This window comes from Leptinotarsa decemlineata, unplaced genomic scaffold (assembly GCF_025532065.1).
Source record: "Leptinotarsa decemlineata unplaced genomic scaffold, Ldec_3_MD MMD2_tig00003348_RagTag_RagTag, whole genome shotgun sequence".
Taxonomy (NCBI): Eukaryota; Metazoa; Arthropoda; class Insecta; order Coleoptera; family Chrysomelidae; genus Leptinotarsa; species Leptinotarsa decemlineata.
Window position 1 is genome coordinate 499,031 of NW_027412588.1, and position 21,642 is coordinate 520,672.

At 35.0% G+C, this 21,642-nt stretch overlaps 1 protein-coding gene and 1 long non-coding RNA gene across 3 annotated transcripts in view; one reads left to right on the top strand and one right to left on the bottom strand.

Annotated features, from left to right (window-relative positions):
• The window catches only part of blw (ATP synthase subunit alpha blw, mitochondrial), a 54,168-nt gene extending 34,500 nt beyond the window's left edge, over nt 1–19,668 (bottom strand). Inside the window, exons 1-3 of one of the 2 annotated variants that reach the window (XM_023168259.2) lie at nt 19,505–19,667; nt 18,920–19,156; nt 9,306–9,459 (exon numbers count right to left, since the gene is read on the bottom strand). In XM_023168259.2, coding sequence (XP_023024027.1) covers nt 9,306–9,459; nt 18,920–19,156; nt 19,505–19,567 — 454 coding nt within the window. In that variant the 5' untranslated portion in view covers nt 19,568–19,667. Of the gene's footprint in view, nt 1–9,305; nt 9,460–18,919; nt 19,157–19,504 lie in introns of both variants that reach the window. The other variant, XM_074178067.1, reaches the window with a different exon arrangement.
• LOC141483433 (uncharacterized) overlaps nt 1–21,642 on the top strand; it is a 249,381-nt gene that overhangs the window by 101,929 nt on the left and 125,810 nt on the right. The window lies entirely within an intron of this gene.

A 21,642-nucleotide genomic window follows, 5' to 3' on the forward strand; every position in this document is an offset into this window, starting at 1 on the left:
GAGTTGTTTACCTCTATACTCTAGTCTCTTTTTGATTTGGGTAAGAGAAAGTATATTATCAAACTGCATTATAAACATTATTGTCAGTGTGTACCCGAGGCGGTTTTCTTGTACTTATTAACAAACGAAAATGTCTGCATGTGGTGTTATCAGAGTGGAATTCAAATGACAAACGCAAGACTCAGGAAATAGATGGGTTGATTAAGGATTCTGACTGTTTGGTGAAGGACAAAGATTATGATCCGGTTACCGATTTAGATGCAGAAACGGACTATGAGGAGAATAAAAAAAGAGATAAAAGAAGAAGTTAAATCGCGATGGAAGAAAAGTTAACCTAATAAGTGAAAGAGGAATATTGCAAAAAGTCAATTGACGCCAAAACTCCTGTGCCTGCTAACTACTTAAAATTTCGTTTTGAATGTAACGAAAATATTTCTAAAGACAGAATTTCAATATGCAAGGATTTAATCACTACATAGTATAAAACAAAGTCGCTTCCCGCTGTTGGTCCCTATGTATGCTTATACCTTAAAAACTACGCAACGGATTATGATGACGATTTATGACACAGATAAAAGTGATTCATGATGGTTTATATTATATATATATATATATATATATATATATATATATATATATATATATAAAGAGAGATTTTATCGAGTGGGTATGATATAAAAATCAAAAAATGAAACAATTAGTGGACACAACACTCCATATATATATATATATATATATATATATATATATATATATATATACACCACCTTTCCTGAGCCAGCTATAGTGAACTGTACGTGCAATGTTGAGCCAGATTTACCAAGCTGAGCTGTATATGTGGCTCAGGTTTGTTTTTCCATATTAAAAGGTCCAGGTGGTTTGAAAATATGTGATTATTTTCTTATAAGCTCGGGCGATTCTTAGTGAATCCTGATTCCTCATTTTTTTCATGTAATTTATCGTTATATAGCATTTACGCGCCAATTTTTCCCTCCAAAAAATGGCTCAGTTTGATACGAAAGATATAATTTGTAGTTCAGCAAATTGCCAAGCGCGGCACTGTCGGATAATTCGTATATACAAATCGTATATATCTAAAACTAACTCCGTACATTACAAGCCGAGCCATATAAATATGACAACACTGTGGTTCCATTAATTGGTGTACGAGCACAGTAGGATGTACGAGTATGTTTTGACTGATAAGAAACACTATGAAGACATTCAACGAAAGTAATTTTTTTGTGGAGGAAAATCAGTTTTTTATCGACTTATTTGGGAATTTTTATCTTCCACAATCTGAAAAATATGAAATTTATAATGGATAAGTTTATACAAGTGTAGAAAGGGCAAACATTTGAGTTTACCCCAATAAATTATTGCCTAAAACCAAAGTATTTTTCACAAAGAAAAATGTTCTATTCATCAGTAACTTATCGTGTTTAACAATTTTGCATATAAAAAAAGTGCTTAGAAATAATACAATACTTAACGTTTCGGAGACTAACATCCGCCTCCGTCTTCAGAAATGGACAAAAAATTCAAACTTATTTGCAGTTATTCCTTTGCTGATTATTTGTTTCTTAACTTCTTCGACGGATGTCAAAGAAGTTTTGAAATGTGAAATTATGTCAATGTTGTTGATTGACAACTGAAACATATGATGTAATACAAGGTGCTCTCCGATATAGTGCCATTTCGCCACTATCCGAATTTTCCTTCAAGATGGGTAACCAAGTACAGTCTATTTCTAAGGAGCTTTTCGAAATACAATTCTCTCCAGATATTAGAATATATGCTGATTCTTTTAGCTTACGTCTCTTAGAGTGAGGCTCATTGAATTTTGGCTTTCGAAAAGTCAAGATAAGTATTGCATTATTTCTTAGCAAATTTATTGGTAGGCAAAATTTTTGAATACAAGTTACTGATAATATAACATTTTTCTTTGTGAAAAATACTTTGATTTTACGCAGTAACTCATATGAGTAAACTGAAAAGTTTGCCCTTTCTACACTTGTTAAAAAGTTCTCCATTATAATTTTCATATTTTTCAGATTGTGAAAGGTATAAATTTCCCAAAAAAGTCGATAGAAAATTATAAAGACAAAATGACATTTTGTTTTTTTTGTGACAAAGATTTTTCACATTTCTCCAGTCATCTGAGTACTTGGCACCTAAATTAAATATAAGTTCAACTCAAAAGAAATGCGCCAGGCTTTGAGTGTTTTGGGATAAAGAGGAAATTATGTAAAAAATCGATCTACTTTGCAACTCAGGCCAGTGAGGCAGGTTGAATCAGGAATACTATTATGTAGCAGTGAGTTTCTTCCCTGTCCCTATTGTTTAGGGTTTTATAAAAAGAACAGTTTATATAGACACACAAAAAATTGTGATAGTAGGCCAATATCAACTCAATGAAAAAGACAAAGTTCTCAACACGAAAGTCAAACAGATTGAATTTTTATAGGCTCTCTGATAATACTTACAAGACAGCAAAAATTTCAGAACTGTTGCTTCTGGCAAGTGAAGGCGGATTGGAAAAATGTATAGGTTTGGACTTGAATCATATACAGGGTGTTTCAAATTCACCATTAGGATCTCGGAAACTATGAGAGATACGAAGATGATTGAATTAGTGAAAAAGTTGCGCATTTACCTGACTAACAATATGCCATTGAGAAATTTCTGAAATTCCGAATATACATGGAGATATCCGGAAAAAACAGAAATTTTGGAAAATGGTTTTTATTTTTTTCTGGTTTCATTTTTCGAAGGATTCGAAAATAAATTGCACTTCCACGTTGCCACTTTTTCACTGCTACATACTCCACATACTCACCAAACTCGGTGAGATTTTGATTCAATAACTTGAACATAGTTCGATGTGGTTATCGTCTTTCGGGATACAAGTTTTCAAATACATTTCCTATGTCCTAACACTGTTTCTATCGTATTTGTAATAAATTTGTATTATATTTCTTTTTTCTTCATTCGTAAAAGCAATTTTTCGACAAAAATTCAATGACTTGTACAATAACAAAATGTCATTGAGTGTAACAAATTGAAGGTCAAATTCAGAAATATCAAAGTAAAAGGCTATTATGATAAGAATGAATTATTTTCAATATCTCCAATTTTTCGAAAAAAAATGTTAACGTATGATACATAATTGAAAAGGTAAGATTTGGTTGTATGCAAAACATGAATAATCCAATGTAGCGCCCATGAGTCTACTTCGGTACACTTTTTGTTTCAGGTAACCCCGCAAGAAAAAGTCTAAAGGCGTCAAGTCGGGTGATCTAGGTGGCCAATAATGTTCCCTGTTATGTCCAATAACTTTGCCTCGGAACATTCGTTAGAGGGACTGTTTTACAGCAACCGTGTGATGTATTGGTGCGCCATCAAGCTGATACTATAGGTTGTATTTAATATTTAAAGGCATACTATCTAAAACTTCACTAACCTCATTATTCAAAAGGTTGAGATAAGCGACGGATGATACATTTTTCTTAAAGAAAAATGGCCCAATTATTTGGTCGTTAAGTATCCCACACCATACATTAGTTTTAAAGGAATACTGATCACCACATTCAACTGTGAAATTGGGATTTTCTTGGACCCACCATCGGCAATTTTGAGAACTTACCGTTCCATTTGAAGAGAACGTTGCCTCATCTGTCCATAAACTTTTATACGGAAATTTTACATTTTCTTCTCTCTCAGCTTGAAACCAGAATGAAAACCCCAAACGGACATCAAAATCTCGTTCTTTTAATGTGTTAATAAATTTTGGCTTGTAAAACCAAAATTTATTCTTTAATAAAATTTTTTCTAACACTTTCTCTCTTGTAATCGGTATTTTTTATAATATCGGTTCTGTTTGTTTGGCCGTGTTCAATAACTTTTAAACAAATGTTAAGTTGGGCCTCCTCATCATATTTACTTAGAGTGTGCTTTTTCTTAAATTGATTTGCTACGGGTCCTATTTCTCTGAATTTCGACATTATCCTTGACACAGTAGTATGTTGAACATTTTTTCCTGGATGCCGTTCATTAAAAATGTTAGCTACTTGCCGGTATGGTGTATTCTCACCACATATTGAAACTATTTCTATTCTTTCCTAAAGAGACAACATTATTGCAACAATAACTGACAAGTAAATCAACAACTTGACACTACCATAGCATGCATTTTGTTTGTCAAGACCTACTTAAAAATTTTATTCAACGTGATTAAGCATCCTTACCGCCCTAGTTAGTGTTTATAAATAATCTGTAAATACTGAATATTGAAATTTCAATGTAATTTCAACTCTAGTAATTTTATTAATACTTATTGCAATTTTTGAGTTGTGTCTGCTTTTTCAAAATTGAAGGTACTGACGTTTGTTTAAGAAAATAGCCAAGTGATTGAAACTTTGCACCAGTCATGTTAAAATTTTTATAGCACATTTTTAATTTCTCTCTAAAAATGTCCGTATAAGTAAACATTTATCAGAAAAGTTAAACTCTAAGATGAGTTTGTTATGTATACATGAATTGATGAAAATTAATCGAACTTGTTTTTTAAAATAAAGGGGATATCTGTCAAAAAAAAAAAAAACGTTAACTTTATCCTAGTTGCATAAAATTTGGCATATGGATATAAAATTGCCGTAGACACAACTTTTTCAAGTAACTTTTTGTTAAATTCGATCTAGAAATGCACTTTTTCAATAAAAAAAAAAAAAAGTTGGATTTGGCAAACACTAAACGTCAGTGGGTCGCAGTTGATCGCATCATTTCAAGTTAAATTGAAAGCACAAACAAGTGCAGAAGTAAAACTTCATTGAAACTTTTCGAAAAAAAAGTTTCCCATATGGTGCGCACTTTAATGGTGACACTGTATATATATATATATATATATATATATATATATAGAATAGAATTTATTCATCATTAAAAATTTTACAATTGCATTGCATTACATAACACTTATAAAATTTTATCAGACTAGTCAAACGTGAGCACTAGGCTATATATATATATATATATATATATATATATAAAATAAAAATAGATACATACATGTACATTACATATGACTGGATATATTAAATGAAGCACACTTTTTGTATGTGACTACCCCAGAAGAGGGTCTTTGTGCGATGGACCCTGCTGGTTATATTACCCCCCTACAGAGGAGATAGAAATAGAATAGAAAATAAACATGATAAATCAGTGAAGCTTGTGTGTGATACCTTAATAATAATAAACTAATACCTATACAATAATGATCATAAAAGAAGAAATGCATGTGCAAACATAATAATTCACTAATGTGAATGCGCTTAGGAAAAGTCCTTTTTAGATATATTGGTCTAGTCTAGTCCAGTTTAGTTTGACATATTCGAGTATTGGGGTATAGTCGTAATTCGAGTGAAAATAAATGTATAGTTTTTTATGTGGGTAATATGGAGCGTGGTCATAGTTTATTACAAAAATTTCAAGTTGATGTAATCATAAAAATATTCATCAGATATTAAAAGGTGGTACGTGAGTTAAGGTTCATCCAAAACAATTGCTACAGTGCTATCCCAATTAGTCAATACATAATCAATTGAGGCCTTACTGTTATTAGTAATTCTTGTAAAAATTGTTACTTTCTAAGATATACCATATGTGTTCTTCTATTTTAATTAAAATCAAAGACTAACAGTGTGTGATGGTTTTTACGAAACATTTCTTCACAAATGTTTTCCAGATGATCCAAGAATGTAGCATGATTTGCACTTGGCGAGTGCTTAAGACTGCCCATTACCTACTTTAATCTACAATATGTAATTTTGATAAACTTACATCAATAATTATTTCTGTGAATAAATGTTTTATAATGTACGAATTGGATTCCCCGTTTGTAAGTAAATAACAACACCTCCCGTGTTTCTAGAGTCTCAATCACATCTAACAAGTGTGTAAATACTAATTTTACAATTCAAAGTCGTTGATATCAGTTGTTGTTCTGGATTCGCTAAGCAGAATCGCTTTAACAGAAAACATCTGCTATTACTTGAGAATTTATTTAAAAATCTGTTTAATAAATTTGCTAATTTACTAATCAACTTTCAATATTTAATTATACTATGTCTCGCTTATATTATAATTAAGTAGAGTTCAGTTTTTTGACTCATGTTGTACATTCTGTTTTACGACAATTTTTGGAATACATTTATACATGTTGAGTCATGACCTGCATTAATAAGAGAGTTCAGTTTTACTTTTAATTGTTTGTAGTAATTCCTTTGCTTAGCTGTTTGATCAGAGTATACTCTGAGGAAACTTAATCAGTAAATTTATTATGGTTTTTTAATACTTGTTTTACAGTTTAATTTGAATCTGGTTCAACTTTCAACAGACGGCTTTTTCCTCCCTCAAACTTTCAGACTCTCAATAAAATTCATAATATTTCCATCTACATGTGAGAATAGCTTCTCAAATGTGTTCTTTCTTCCATTTCATTCATAAATTCTTCCATTTCAACTTTCTCTTCATTATTTCTGATACTACTTAGTTCATCCTTCATGATTTTATTGTTTTGTTTCAGAGTATCAACTTCCTTCTTCAAATTTTTAACTTCAAACCTAATATCCTCAATTTGTCTGAGCAGCAATGAAACTCTCTTGAATGCTCGACATTCAGGACAAAAGAAAATCAGGGATCTGCCCGCACTTCGGAAGCTGCTAAATTTGTATTGTTATCAGTTGCATGCAAAACTGCATGACAGCTGTCACAACTTATTTTTTCTTTTTCATCCTTGCATTTTTCACATTCACCTGACACATTTTTATGTACATAAAAATTAACACCCATAGAATTTTGTACGCCACTATTATGAACTGACACCAGTAATTTAGTTGTTTAATGTAGTGTTTTACTAAAAACTGCACTCCCATCTTTTACGTTAATTAATACACCACCGGTATGTCTGCTATTAGAATCACATCAAACAACAGAATACACCTGTATGTGTAATTCAGTTTGCTCAATATCCGTTGTACAACTTGCTTCGCTCAATATTACTACAAGTGGTTGATAACAGAATATCTCTGAAATTAGTTCATCTTTGTGAGCAATGAAACTTGCAATCTTCAGATATAATATGTCACTTTTACTGGTATATTAGGGCTCTCTACTAGTTTTTAAATTGAGGGTTGCCATCAATCAAAGTAGAAACATTGTTTAAATATTTAATAGATTTCCCTTCCCCTTTATTTAGATAATTCTGTAGCAGATTCTTCACACTCATAAAATAATCCCTTTGTTTCTTTGTTTGGTCACCAAATATTTTTATTCCAGGAATATTAATACAGCTTTTGTTTCTCAAAAAGAAAATTGACTTCTTTTGATATTTTTATGTCATTCATAGTGAATAAATTACAACAAATGATTTTATCAATACTTACTTAGATTTATTTAAAATCAGTTTGTTACATGGACACCAACTAGTAAATTCATCAATAACTAAATCATTTTCATTGATAACAAATTATCGTTTTTTTTCAAAAACAGTGATTGTAGTATTGTCAGCATACATAGTTATATGACAATATGATATGAATTCTGGCAAGTCATTGATAAAAATCAAGAATAACAATAGACCTAGAACAGATCCTTGTGGAACACCTAGTTTCACATCATAAGGAACTGATGTAATTGTATTACATTTAACCACTGAACTACAGTTCCCATATATGATTCTATCCGACACAACATAATATTGGGAAAGCCCATTACTAGTAATATTTTAAATGAAAATTTGGAAAAAACAGTATTGAATGCTTTTGTTAGGTCTAAAAAAAGTGAAAAAACCAGGTTATTATCATCTACTTGTGCAATCCAACAATATATTCAAAAACTTTGCAAAAAAGATAAACGTCTTCTTTTTGTAGTAAAGAATAAGTCAACTGTATGATATCTACTCAGTGAAAAAATTATTTTTCCTGATAACCAGCAGCCCCTCTAGGAACAGCATCAGCGTCTTCTGGATAATGTATCAAAGTTCTTCTAGGCACCAGTCAATCTCTGACAATCTCAGTGAGTAATAGTAATAATAATAATTACATTTATTTTACTTGTTAAAAAGTAAGGATCCGTAAATGAAATTGTCAGACGTCAATTGTAAGCAGTAAAAATAGAAGAATGGAAGTTAATTTGCTCATATTCTTACACACAAAGATAACTAATTCGTACACATAGAGACCTGCCATTGTCAGTATTTTCAATTCCCTAATAAAAGAATATTTGCACGTCTCTCACCAAACTAATTGTCAAGAGAAGTGAACCTATTTTTGCACTCAAAGGAGTCAACAGCATTATTAATAAAATATTTTGCATCGATTTTCTACAGCTATAAAATAATTTTTGTTGGAGAATATTCTAAGCTTATTTCAGCAATGTCCAACACATCTATAATTTTTGGGTAAGAAAGTTTTTGGCTTTCTACTACTCCATCTTGATACAAAAAGAAGGATGAGGGAATCTTCCAAAGAAAGGAAGGAAGTAACTCTACATGGATGTGTAGATCATGCAAAGAAGTAACTTTCAGACACAAACTGAAAGAAAGTCCTCTTGAAACAGCTACTTTCATATAAACATTGAATTATACGAAAGAAAAAATTCTTTCGAAACAAATACACTTTGAACACTAAATTATACAGAAGATACTTTTCTCTACTTAGTTTGTATTTCAAACATTCGTTGTGGAATAAAATTCAGATATCATTCACATGAGTTCTACTTTAAATGAATGGTAACAAATTGCACTTACATAGAACACTGCCATCCTCACTGGTATACACCGATGTTTCGCCTTAAGACACTTGCCCTAAGGCTCTTCAGTACCAAATTGGATAACATTATAGAAAATACACACACTTCATTCATGAATTGCGATTTTTTACACAAACTGAGTAGAGAAAAGTATCTTCTGTATAATTCAGTGTTCATATAAAGTATTTGTTTCGAAAGAATTTTTTCTTTCGTATAATTCAATGTTTATATGAAAGTAGCTGTTTCAAGAGAACTTTCTTTCAGTTTGTGTCTGAAAGTTACTTCTTTGCATCATCTACACATCCATGTATAGAGTTACTTCCTTCCTTTCTTTGGAAGATTCCCTCATCCTTCTTTTTTTGTATCAAGATGGAGTAGTAGAAAGCCAAAAACTTTCTTTCCCAAAAATTAATCACTCCTAAAAAATATAACCCATTTCTTCAATTCACATCTATAATATATTGATTTTCAAAAATAAAATGAAATGATCTGTTTACCTAGAGCATCAACAACACGTCCCAAAATTTGATCACCAACAGGAACATCTACAATGGCACCTGTTCTCTTCACAATGTCACCCTCTTTAATAAGTTTGTCATTACCAAAAACGACAACACCCACGTTATCTGGTTCCAAGTTGAGAGCCATACCCTGAAAAAAAAATTTGACGGTGCTTATCAAACCATACTTTATCTTCTATAGGATAATTCATGAAATGTATATCACTTGACCTATATTCTCAAAAAATAAAATATTAAAAAGTTTCAATGCGAATATTAGAGGTTAATCCTTTCTAAGTTACATCTTTATGAATTGAAAATAAGTTTTTAAATTGAGAGGACAAGTAGGAGAACTTTTTCATTCAGAAATCCAAAAAAAAGTGTTTTTTGATAAAAAATCTACTTTATCCAAAACACCCATTTTCATTTTGAAGCATTTCCATTATTTCAAATTAAATAGATGATATACCAGACATAGGTAGACAATAAATTACTTTGGAAAATCATTGAATAGTTTGTCTCTGAGACAGATATTTAGGAATAACATTCCTTACTGAGCTTCATTAACAAATTCTTTGGGATCATATGTCTTTGAATGTCTGGAAACATATTTTCTCGAGTAGATCAGTTTGGTCACATAAAATATTTGTGAACCGCTCAAGAATCAACTCTGCCAATACATTATTGTTTTTCATCATCCTATTTTTTTTGGAACAGGAGATGTAGGAAACTTGGAAAAGTATCCAACAAAAAGTACGTTGCCCACTATAAAAACCTGTTTCTGTTTCATAAACTGAAAAAGTCTGGAGTCACTTAACATGCTTCGGAGATTGGCCACAGGTCACTGACTAAATGAGAATTGCTGAAACGTTACAACATATTTTTTTACTGACTTTTGGGTGTATAACTATCCACAATCTGAAAAATAAATAATGTACAATCGATAGATAATCTGCTGAAGTGTGATGAAAAATTCATCCCGAAATGTTACTACATAACATAAATCAATAAAGAATCCAATAAGTCGGTAAATTTGTTTGTTAGAAAGTGGTTGACAATGTTTCTTGGTGAATTTCATTAGTTGACTTCCATTGCCTAACATAATTCGAAATCTATAAAAGAACAAAATTATAATGCTAAAATATCTATTATAATAATAATAATCGACCGAAGTCCTTCAGCCAGTGTACAATTTTTAAATATTTACAGTGATTTTTACATATGCTTACATAACAGAATTGAGGTACACTATTAAGCAATATAACGTGAAATGAAAATACAATAAAACGAATAAAATAATCAAGATAGTGTTACAAAACCCCTAGCGCCGCAGCTGACTACAGTCACCCAATTCGACGAAGGGACGTCTACCTGAGCATGACGTCACACGCGCGTTGCCTCCCTAGGCGGTAACTGGAAAAGTCTCGAAAAGAATTCGAACGTCGATCCTGAGAGCGAAGCATCGCGATGGATATGGACTTTCTAGAAATTCTAGATGCATCGATCTTACTATAAAAGAGCGAGTTCCTTCGGCAAGATGATTAGTAAGAGAGTGTTCGAAGTCTCAAGCAAGCGAGTATTCTAAGTGAATTATAATCAGTGCAGTAGTTGTGTATTAAGTAAATAAAAGTTGTCTAAGTATTATTAGTGTTGTTGTTTTAAAAAACGAACCCCAAGTAAATATCGTAACAGTGGTGTCGGAAGTGGAATTTTACTGATAAATAAAAACAATAAATTGACGTTTTTGTGAAAATTATAAGGCATTTATGGTGAATACGAGAAGTACATCGTACGATACGATGGAGGACATGTTGCAATTTATTCAAAACCAATTTGCGGATGCGGAAAGACGACGACAGGAGGAAAGAGAAGTCGATGAAAAGCGACGACAGGAAGAGGAAAAACGACGGCAGGAGGAAAAAGAATTAGAAAAGAAAGAACGAGAAGAGGCGCTCCAGAAAATTCTCGAAGAACAGAGAAAAGAGCAAGAAGATCTCCAGAACATTCTATAAAAACAAAAGAATGAATTAGATCAAATAGAAAAACAACGGAACGCAGATTTCCAGAATGTTCGAGAACACCAAGAAAAGTTCTTACAGCACATGCTTCATAAAACCGAAATACGAATGGAAGAACTAAAAGAAAATCTAAAAGAAGAACTGAAGGAAAGCGTCATGAAAATCGACGACGAGGTTAAAAGAGAAGTGCATACAGTACGAGAGGAGATGATAGGACTAGAAAAGAGAGTCGAAAAACAGATAGCGCTTCTCAAAAATCAAGATCGCCGAGACAGGGTTGCCACATCTACAATTTCCGTGAAACCACCGACTTTTGATGGACAGTCGTCTTGGTCCATGTACCGCCGCCAATTCGAGGATGCGGCAACGGCGAATGGATGGGGTGAAGAAGAGAAAGCTACAACACTTATCGTAGCTCTGAGAGGGCCAGCCTTGAGTATGCTGCAAACGATACCCACCGAACAACAGAGTAAATACGAGGATCTGATATCTGCACTAGAGTTACGGTATGGAGATCAACACAGAGAACAGCTGTACTGGGCCCAAATGAAGACGCGCACACAAAAATCCGGTGAGAGTCTTCAAGAATTCGAAGCCGATGTGAGACGCCTGATTCAGCTGGCTTATCCAGAAGCACCTGGAGATTTCAAGGAGCAGCTAGTGGTGCAGCTATTTATAGATGGTTTAAGAGACCCAGAAATCCAAAGAACTTTGCGATTGACAAACTTTAAGAGGAGTAGCGACGCCTTGGTACGTTCGTTAGAAGTAGAGGCGGCCTTCAACACTTCCAGACCGAAAGTGCGGGCAGTATCTATAGAAGAACCCGAACAACGATCCGGCACAGCGACTGGTTTAATCGAGAAGGTTCTAGAGGAAATCAAATTAATGATAAGTGGAATCAGCACCCAGAAGAAGAGGACATGCTATAGGTGCGGGAAGCCCGGACATCTCTTTAAAGATTGCAGAGTGAGAATGTCACCAAGATCCAACTCACCTGCGAGGGTGTCGTCACGTACACAATCACCTGTGAGGACAAAGTCATCCAGCGAGTCCTCAAATTGGCGGCAGGAAAACTAGAATTAGCCAGCATATCGGGGCGCATGCTGGCTAATAATAACAGAGCCCCCAGGGTCATTCAAGTTAACAGGCTAAAACGAACAACCGACAGCCTAACCATATCAGGAAAATTGAATAAAATGGACGTGATATGCATCATAGACACCGGGGCTGCAGTTTCCTTGGTACGCAGCGACATACTTCGACCTGAAAGCGTGAAGCCTACTTCGTCCAATTTCGTGCTTCGAACAGTCACTGGTGAAAACGCACCTATTCGAGGAGAAGCTGAAATAACACTGATTCTTGGACGACTCACCATTACTGATACAGTGTACGTTGCAGACATAGAAGATGAATTCATACTAGGAATGGATTTGATCAGTGAGTACGGCTTTTCATTCGACAACGAAGAGAAGATTATGAATTTTGGAGGAGAGGAATTTGTCCTTACCACTCCAGCAGAAAGGACAATACCTGTGAAACTGCGCTTAGTAAATACTGCGCGAATTCCTGGTTTTTCGGAGAAAGTAGTTTACGCTATCGCTGATGAAGACCCCGGGTGCTATGTTGGAATAGTCCAGTCATGTGAGGAATCCCCCAGCAAATTAGTTTTTGCACGAGCCTTAGTAAAAACGAAACAAACCATCCCTGTGAGAGTTGCCAATGTACATCCTGAAGCAGTAACCGTTAAAGAAGGTGATGTCATAGGAACCTGTGAACCACTCACATGGGTGGCGAACTGTGATTCAAACGACCACCAGGAAATAAAGGCAGCCTCAGAAAGTGTTATGATAACTCTTGAAAAATCACTTAAACACTTATCAGGAGAAGACCTTAAAGCTGTCAAAAACTTCATCAAGAAAGAAAGTGATATATTTGATTCGACAACATTCGGAAGAACTAACCTGGTTAAACACAGAATTGATACTGGCCAAACCCACCCGATTCGACAACCCCCAAGGAGAGTTCCGTTTGCCAAGCAGCAAGAGGTGGAAGAGCTTGTTGGCAAGATGATGAGAGATGGTGTGATTGAGGAATCGTCGAGCCCTTGGACCGCACCTGTTGTATTGGTCTCCAAGAAGGATGGATCTACGAGATTCTGTGTAGATTACAGGAAATTGAACGATGTTACTAAGAAAGATAGCTACCCTTTACCAAGAATAGACGACACATTAACAACTTTGGCAGGTTCACGTTGGTTCTCAACATTAGACCTGAAGAGTGGATATTGGCAAGTGGGCATACATGAGGACGATAAGGAGAAGACTGCATTTTCAACTGGGAGCGGACTTTACCAGTTCACCGTTATGCCGTTTGGATTGTGCAATGCTCCAGCCACATTCGAAAGACTGATGGAGCTGGTCCTGCGAGGGCTTACTTGGAAAACTTGCCTCGTATACCTCGACGACGTTTTGGTCATGGGAAAGACATTTGAAGAACATCTGTATAATTTGCGGGAAGTCTTTCAACGATTCAGGAATGCCAACCTCAAACTGAATCTTCAGAAATGCTCACTGTTCCAGAAAGAAGTGGATTTTCTAGGTCACAGAGTGTCATCAGACGGCATCCAAACAAACGAAAGAAAGATACAGGTAATCAGAGACTGGCCGAGACCTAAAGACAAACATGAAGTGAGGAGCTTCCTAGGTCTCTGCACCTACTATCGTCGGTTCGTGGAAGGATTTGCAGATATTGCGGCACCTCTTCATAAGTTGACAGAAGACCGAGTCAAATTCGTCTGGTCCAACGAAAGTGAACGAGCATTTGGGAAACTGAAGGTTGCTCTATGTTCCAGCCCCATTTTAAGTTTCGCACGTCGACGAGGCCTGTTCGTTCTGGACACAGATGCCAGTAATAATAGTATAGGAGCCGTACTATCACAAGAACAGGACGGTCAGGAAAAAGTAATTGAGTTTCAGCAAAGTACTGACCAAGCCAGAAAGGAATTATTGCGTAACCAGAAAGGAACTACTGGCAATTATCAAGGCTGTAGATCACTTCCACAAATATCTGTATGGAAGAGAGTTCCTTATCAGAACAGATCATGCAACTCTGAAGTGGTTACTCGAAATGAAGACTCCTGAAGGACAAGTAGCAAGGTGGATTGAGAAGCTGAACCAGTATCACTTCAAGATAAAACATCGACCAGGACGACTGCATAATAACGCAGATGCCTTATCCAGAAACCTTGTTCGGATGTTTGTAAACACTGTGAGCGAATTGAACGACGCGAAGGAATCAACCAAGTGAGAGTGATGGCAGACGATAATTGGACCACAGCAAAAATGAAACAAGATCAAGAGGGTGATCCAAACGTTGCAGAATTTTTGAAATGGAAGGAAAGTGGAGCAGAAAGACCCACCTGGAAGGACATCTCTGATCGATCACCAACGTTCAAGGCATTGTGGGCACAATGGGATTCCTTGATGGTTGAGAATGGTCTACTGAAGAGGGCTTGGGAATCGGCCGATGGCAAGAAAGTAATTTCCCAACTAGTTGTGCCTATGTCAAGAATAAGTGGCGTCTTGGAAGAGATCCATGGTGGTAAATCGGGAGGACATCTAGGAGTTAACAAAACCTTGGATAAAATACGACAAAGGTTTTACTGGGTTCAGTGTCGAGAAGATGTAGAGCGATGGTGCCGAAGATGCCCAAGATGCGAAGCCAGCAAAGGTCCTAGAACAAGATCCAGAGGTGAGATGAAACAATACAACGTTGGTGCTCCCTTCGAACGGATCGCCATCGATGTAGCCAGACCATTTCCGATGACGAATGATGGCAACAAATACATCCTAGTTGCCATGGACTACTTCAGTAAATGGGTTGAAGCTTACGCCTTGCCTAATCAAGAAGCATCCACAGTTGCAAGAGCTCTGGTGGATAACATGTGTTCAAGGTTTGGTGTGCCAATGGAGTTACATTCCGATCAAGGAAGAAATTTTGAGTCGAATTTATTCAAGAAAGTCTGTGAATTGATGGGAATCAGAAAAACCAGAACAACTGCCCTCCACCCACAGTCCGATGGCATGGTCGAGAGGTTCAACAGGACTATGGAAGAACATCTTTCCAAAGTAGTAGAAGAGCATCAAAGGACTGGGATCGAAATCTTCAACTATTCTTGATGGCCTACCGAGCAGCCGTGCACGATTCCACAAAGCTCACCCCAGCCAGTATCATATTCGGAAGAGATCTTCGCTTGCCCTGTGACTTGGTGTTCGGATCACCAATTGCTGAAAATAAAGAGGTGCAAGATTACACAGACGAACTGCGAGATAGCTTGACAAGGATCCACAAAATTGCTAGAAAAAGATTAAAGATGACTAGTGACAGGATGAAGGCTCGATACGATCTCAAGGCAAATACTGGTGGATTCAAAGAAGGAGATCGAGTGTGGCTGTACAACCCTCGTCGTAGAAAAGGAATTTCCCCCAAATTAACACCATCTTGGGAAGGATCCTACACGATAGTAAAGAGAATAAATGACGTGGTGTATAGGATTCAACGTAGTCCCAGAGCAAAAATGAAGGTCGTTCACCTAGAAAGACTCAAACGATACAATGGGGACGACGACATATTGTTTGATCGGGACGATCAAATTTGAGAGGGGGATAATGTTACAAAACCCCTAGCGCCGCAGCTGACTACAGTCACCCAATTCGACGAAGGGACGTCTACCTGAGCATGACGTCACACGCGCGTTGCCTCCCTAGGCGGTAACTGGAAAAGTCTCGAAAAGAATTCGAACGTCGATCCTGAGAGCGAAGCATCGCGATGGATATGGACTTTCTAGAAATTCTAGATGCATCGATCTTACTATAAAAGAGCGAGTTCCTTCGGCAAGATGATTAGTACGAGAGTGTTCGAAGTCTCAAGCAAGCGAGTATTCTAAGTGAATTATAATCAGTGCAGTAGTTGTGTATTAAGTAAATAAAAGTTGTCCAAGTATTATTAGTGTTGTTGTTTTAAAAAACGAACCCCAAGTAAATATCGTAACAATAGAAAATGAAAATAACTACAGAAAAAGAATACACCTGAAAGAAAAAAGTTTTCAAACCAAGTTACTTCATGATGTTTTGATTGTTAGTATTGACAATCGCCTTCGGGTGATGACTGGACTACTCCTCCGAATGATGACTATTGGTCATTCGAACACTTTCACCAATCCCCTCTCTCCGCTTCACCGGTTTAACAGGAGTTGGCCGTTTGGCGGGAGTTGGTTGTTTGGCGGGAGTTTATTGTATTTTCATTTCACATTTTATTACTTGTGATGCACTGTTTGAAACCTTTGGTGTAGAAATGAATATTACTGGAGTTCTATCCTAACACCAAACCATTATTTTCAACACCTCAACACGTGTTTCAATAACCAAGTGATCATCTTCAAGAGGAACATTAAACTAAACTAACTTGAAGATGATCACTTGGTTATTGAAACACGTGTCGAGGTGTTGAAAATAATGGTATGGTGTTAGGATAGAACTCCAGTAATATTCACATTTTATTGCTCAATATAAATGATATTTCAGTTATTTAAAATTACAGGAGTTTTGTTCTTCCTATGTTTGATCTGCCCTTGTAGATGATCACTTGGTGATGGAAACACGTGCCCAGATGTTAAAATAACAGTTTGGTGTTGGGAAAAAACTCCAGTAATATTCATTACTACACCAAAGGTTCCAAATAGTGCATCACAATTTCAGCTATTTATTATAATTTTATTTGTTCTTTCATAGATTTTGATTCATAGTAGAATCATAACATTGGAAGTCCGAACTAATGAAATTCAAGTCAGTAAATTGTCGTATTCATGACTTTTACCTACAAAATGAATAATCAATGAAAATAATTAAATTAATATACTTAGCTTCATCTAGATTCTTGGCATTTCAAAAAATTATCTTTTTCGGTTTTCCAAATCCAAAAAAATTCTCAAAATTCATGACTATATTTCTTTTGATACATGTGTGTTAAAAGAGGCATTTTTGCAATAGTGGCATAGTTTAAAAGTGAATTTTGTTGAATGATGAAAAAGATATTTTCCAAAACGTTAACCATCTACAGATGACATTCGTGTGTTAAAGGAAATACAGGGATTTGCAATTGAGGCATTGTTCAAAAGTGAATTTTGTTTGGGTTAGAAAATTGAAAGGAATAATTTTCCAGAACATCAACCATCTAAAGAAAGTCAAATATAAAAATTCCATTGTTTTTGTTTGTAGACAAAATTCAGAATAGATAAAATTCAGGAATATGACATGTTTCTGACTAATTGGAATTTTCACTGGTTATATTACAGTTACTTTTCGGGATGAACTTTTCAGTTTGCCCTTTATTACACTTCAGATATTTCTCTATCCATTCAACTTTGTTTACTTTTCAAATTGTGGAAAGTAATGCATCCCAAAGCTAAAAAGAAAGAATGTATTTCTCCATAAAAATGTATTTCACATAATATACTAACAGATTGTTGAATGCCTTCAAAAGTCTAGAGATCGTAAAGTATGAGAATGAGATTTATGATCTGTAACAAATGTTCCATTCCAAAAAGCCCTTTGTTTACTCTTTACATAATATTTACAAGTAGCAACTTATGCAACTAGGACAACTGTGTATTACCATAACAATTAGGGATTATTATACAATAAATTAAAACGAATAAGTATTAATGAGAATTTATCAAGGTATGACCCTCACTACTGAAGTGAAAGCCGGTTGTCTCAATAAATATCAAAGTTCGAATTTAGTTGTATAGAATTAGTTTTAGCTTTCCTGTAATGGCTCAAACTTGGTTGGTGCTACACTGTATAGCAAAATATACATCAAGAAGAGTATTAAAATTCTGATGTGTGGAAGAATGTTTCTGTTGGAGTATGATAATTACAACTATGAAACATATAAAAATGAATGAATTTTTTCATTCCACTGGCACTGATGAGATTTTGATAGTGATACAAAATCAATACTAAAACAGAAATTGACTTTCATCTCTGATGTAAAATTGGTTTCTCACCACATGAAAGATTTATAGAAAAGTCAACACCCAGTATGTGTTCTCTATATGTGAACTTCTTACATTTATATTATCTCATCATAAGAATTTTGCTACCTTTTCTTATGTGAAAGAGGTACAATAAATCATAAAAAATGTAGCCCAGCTCTTTATAGTTATAAATGATTACATAAGTTGATATGTGATTGATAAGTCCTTATTATTTACCCATTTAATATCAAAATAACTACACAAATCAGTTCTTTTCTCATTCTTACATAATCAGAAATATGTAAACTGTCATGTTTGGATGAGTAATATACATGATTACCAAGGGATTGCAAGTGTAGTCTCAGCGTTTTACTTTGACCTTAGGTCTTTGAGAAGAGAAAGGAGTTTTAATGAAATTGTAAAAAATTTATACCTTATATAATTGGAAGCACAATGAGAAATACCAAGTATATATAAGGTATATGAGAAATACCAAGTATATAAAAAAGGCATTGCCCAAGAAGATATTTTAGATATGATTCCAATCATTAACTCACCTTCAGCCCAGATGAAAACTCAACCATCTCATCAGCTTGAATATTTTTCAGTCCATAAACACGAGCAATTCCATCACCAATACTCAGGACTCTGCCCGTTTCATCTAGATCGGCCTGAGGAGCAGAACCAAAAATACGCTCCTCAAGGATGGATGAAATTTCAGTTCCACGATTCTGAGTAGAAGCATGGATTTTCCGAGCTCCAGCAGAGACCGCAGGAATTGTAGTTCCAATAACCTAAAAATATACCAACATTAGAAATCTAACTACAATTAATTGATAGATAAAACAAAATTAATTGGATGTAGTATATGCAAATTATCTCAATGGAAACATGTATGGTTGATGATAATTATTATGTAACAAATTCCATTATTTTAATTCTCAATACAATATTTGAGAGTCATCCAAAAACCATTGTGAATTCAGGATACTTTCAAATAAATATTGATCATTAAACATACAATATTTTCAAAACCGAGATTTGATACAGCAATTGATTATGTCATAATGGGTAAAAGAGGTCGACATAATTCTAAAAAGCTAAAATATTAATATCATAGAATAGTATACATATTCCCCTACCTGAACATTTTTAGGCAAGTTTCTTGCAACAGTTGTTGCTAATCGCACAGAAAGCAAAGACATTTTGGAAATACTATTACCAACAGTCCCAAGTCGAAAATGGAGATCAGCAGACAGAGCAAATGGTTCACGGAAAACGTATTCAGATGCAGAGGAAGACCATATTGCGATTGCGCAAATTCAATGAAGTTAAAAAAATCACGTGACGTGACCTGGAACCTTGAAAAACTCTGGTTGTGTTTTGTTGACAGTGTTGACATCCAGATTGAGTTAATTCCGCCAAAAGTTATCTGGTGTATTTCCCACATATAATTTTGTTTTACCAGTTGATTTCAAAGAAAACTTCAAGTGTCAAATTTTTCCATAGTACCTACATTCGATAAATTTCAAAAATTTGTTGTGTGGAATGTGGCAACACTCCACTCGGCGCAAGTTTCACAAACCAAGTTGGTGTTTTCACGAGATAAATAAGTGGACTAATTCTGGTCTACCGCGCCGAAGGGAAGCAAATACCATAAAAAAAGAGAAGAAAAAGAAGTGGACTAATTCTAAACTTCGCTTATTTTTTTCTTAAAGTGTACCTATTTCCACTTTGGTGAAAGTGGATAAGTGTATCATGTATCGCACCAAAGTGGAAATTATATATGAATAGATGAGGTTTAGAGTTAAGAATTATTCTATTTCATACCGGTGTGAAGTTAGCAGCCAAAGTCAGCAGCTTTTTTTCCGGAAATACCCGAATGGTCAGTAGCGTACCGAAATCGTGATAATGTTTTTTGGGTTTCTGATGTGCCTTGACGTGAAAGCATATAGCTATACTGTATATTCTGTATCAAGGCAAATCTCTTCGGCCCCGTCCAAGAGGGTTAAACACACCCCCGAAATGAAAAAAATTCTTGAAGTATGAAGGAAACGAAAAGCCACTTTGAAATCAATACGAATGATTTGTATCATTATATTCTTTTCTCGGTATGGATGAAAATCTCTTCGGCCCCGTCCAAGAGGGTTAAACACACCCCCAAAATAAAAAAAAATCTTGAAGTATGAAGGAAACGAAAAGCCACTTTGAAATCAATACGAATGATTTGTATCATTATATTCTTCACTCGGTATAAATGAAAATCTCTTCGGCCCCGTCCAAGAGGGTTAAACACACCCCCCAAAATGAAAAAAACTCTTGAAGTATGAAGGAAACGAAAAGCCACTTTGAAATCAATACGAATGATTTGTATCATTATATTCTTTACTCGTTATAAATGAAAATCTCTTCGGCCCCGTCCAAGAGGGTTAAACACACCCCCAAAATGAAAAAAATTCTTGAAGTATGAAGGAAACGAAAAGCCACTTTGAAATCAATAAGAATGATTTGTATCATTATATTCTTTACTTGGTATAAATGAAAATCTCTTCGGCCCCGTCCAAGAGGGTTAAACACACCCCCAAAATGAAAAAAATTCTTGAAGTATGAAGGAAACGAAAAGCCACTTTGAAATCAATACGAATGATTTGTATCATTATATTCTTTACTCGGTATAAATGAAAATCTCTTCGGCCCCGTCCAAGAGGGTTAAACACACCCCCAAAATGAAAAAATTTCTTAAAGTATGAAGGAAACGAAAAGCCACTTTGAAATCAATACGAATGATTTGTATCATTATATTCTTTACTCGGTTCAAATGAAAATCTCTTCGGCCCCGTCCAAGAGGGTTAAACACACCCCCCTAAATGAAAAAAAATTCTTGAAGTATGAAGGAAACGAAAAGCCACTTTGAAATCAATACGAATGATTTGTATCATTATATTCTTTACTCGGTATAAATGAAAATCTCTTCGGCCCCGTCCAAGAGGGTTAAACACACCCCCAAAATGAAAAAAATTCTTGAAGTATGAAGGAAACGAAAAGCCACTTTGAAATCAATACAAATGATTTGTATCATTATATTCTTTACTCGGTTTGAATGAAAATCTCTTCGGCCCCGTCCAAGAGGGTTAAACACACCCCCAAAATGAAAAAAAAATCTTGAAATATGAAGGAAACGAAAAGCCACTTTGAAATCAATACGAATGATTTGTGTCATTATATTCTTTACTCGGTATGAATGAAAATCTCTTCGGCCCCGTCCAAGAGGGTTAAACAC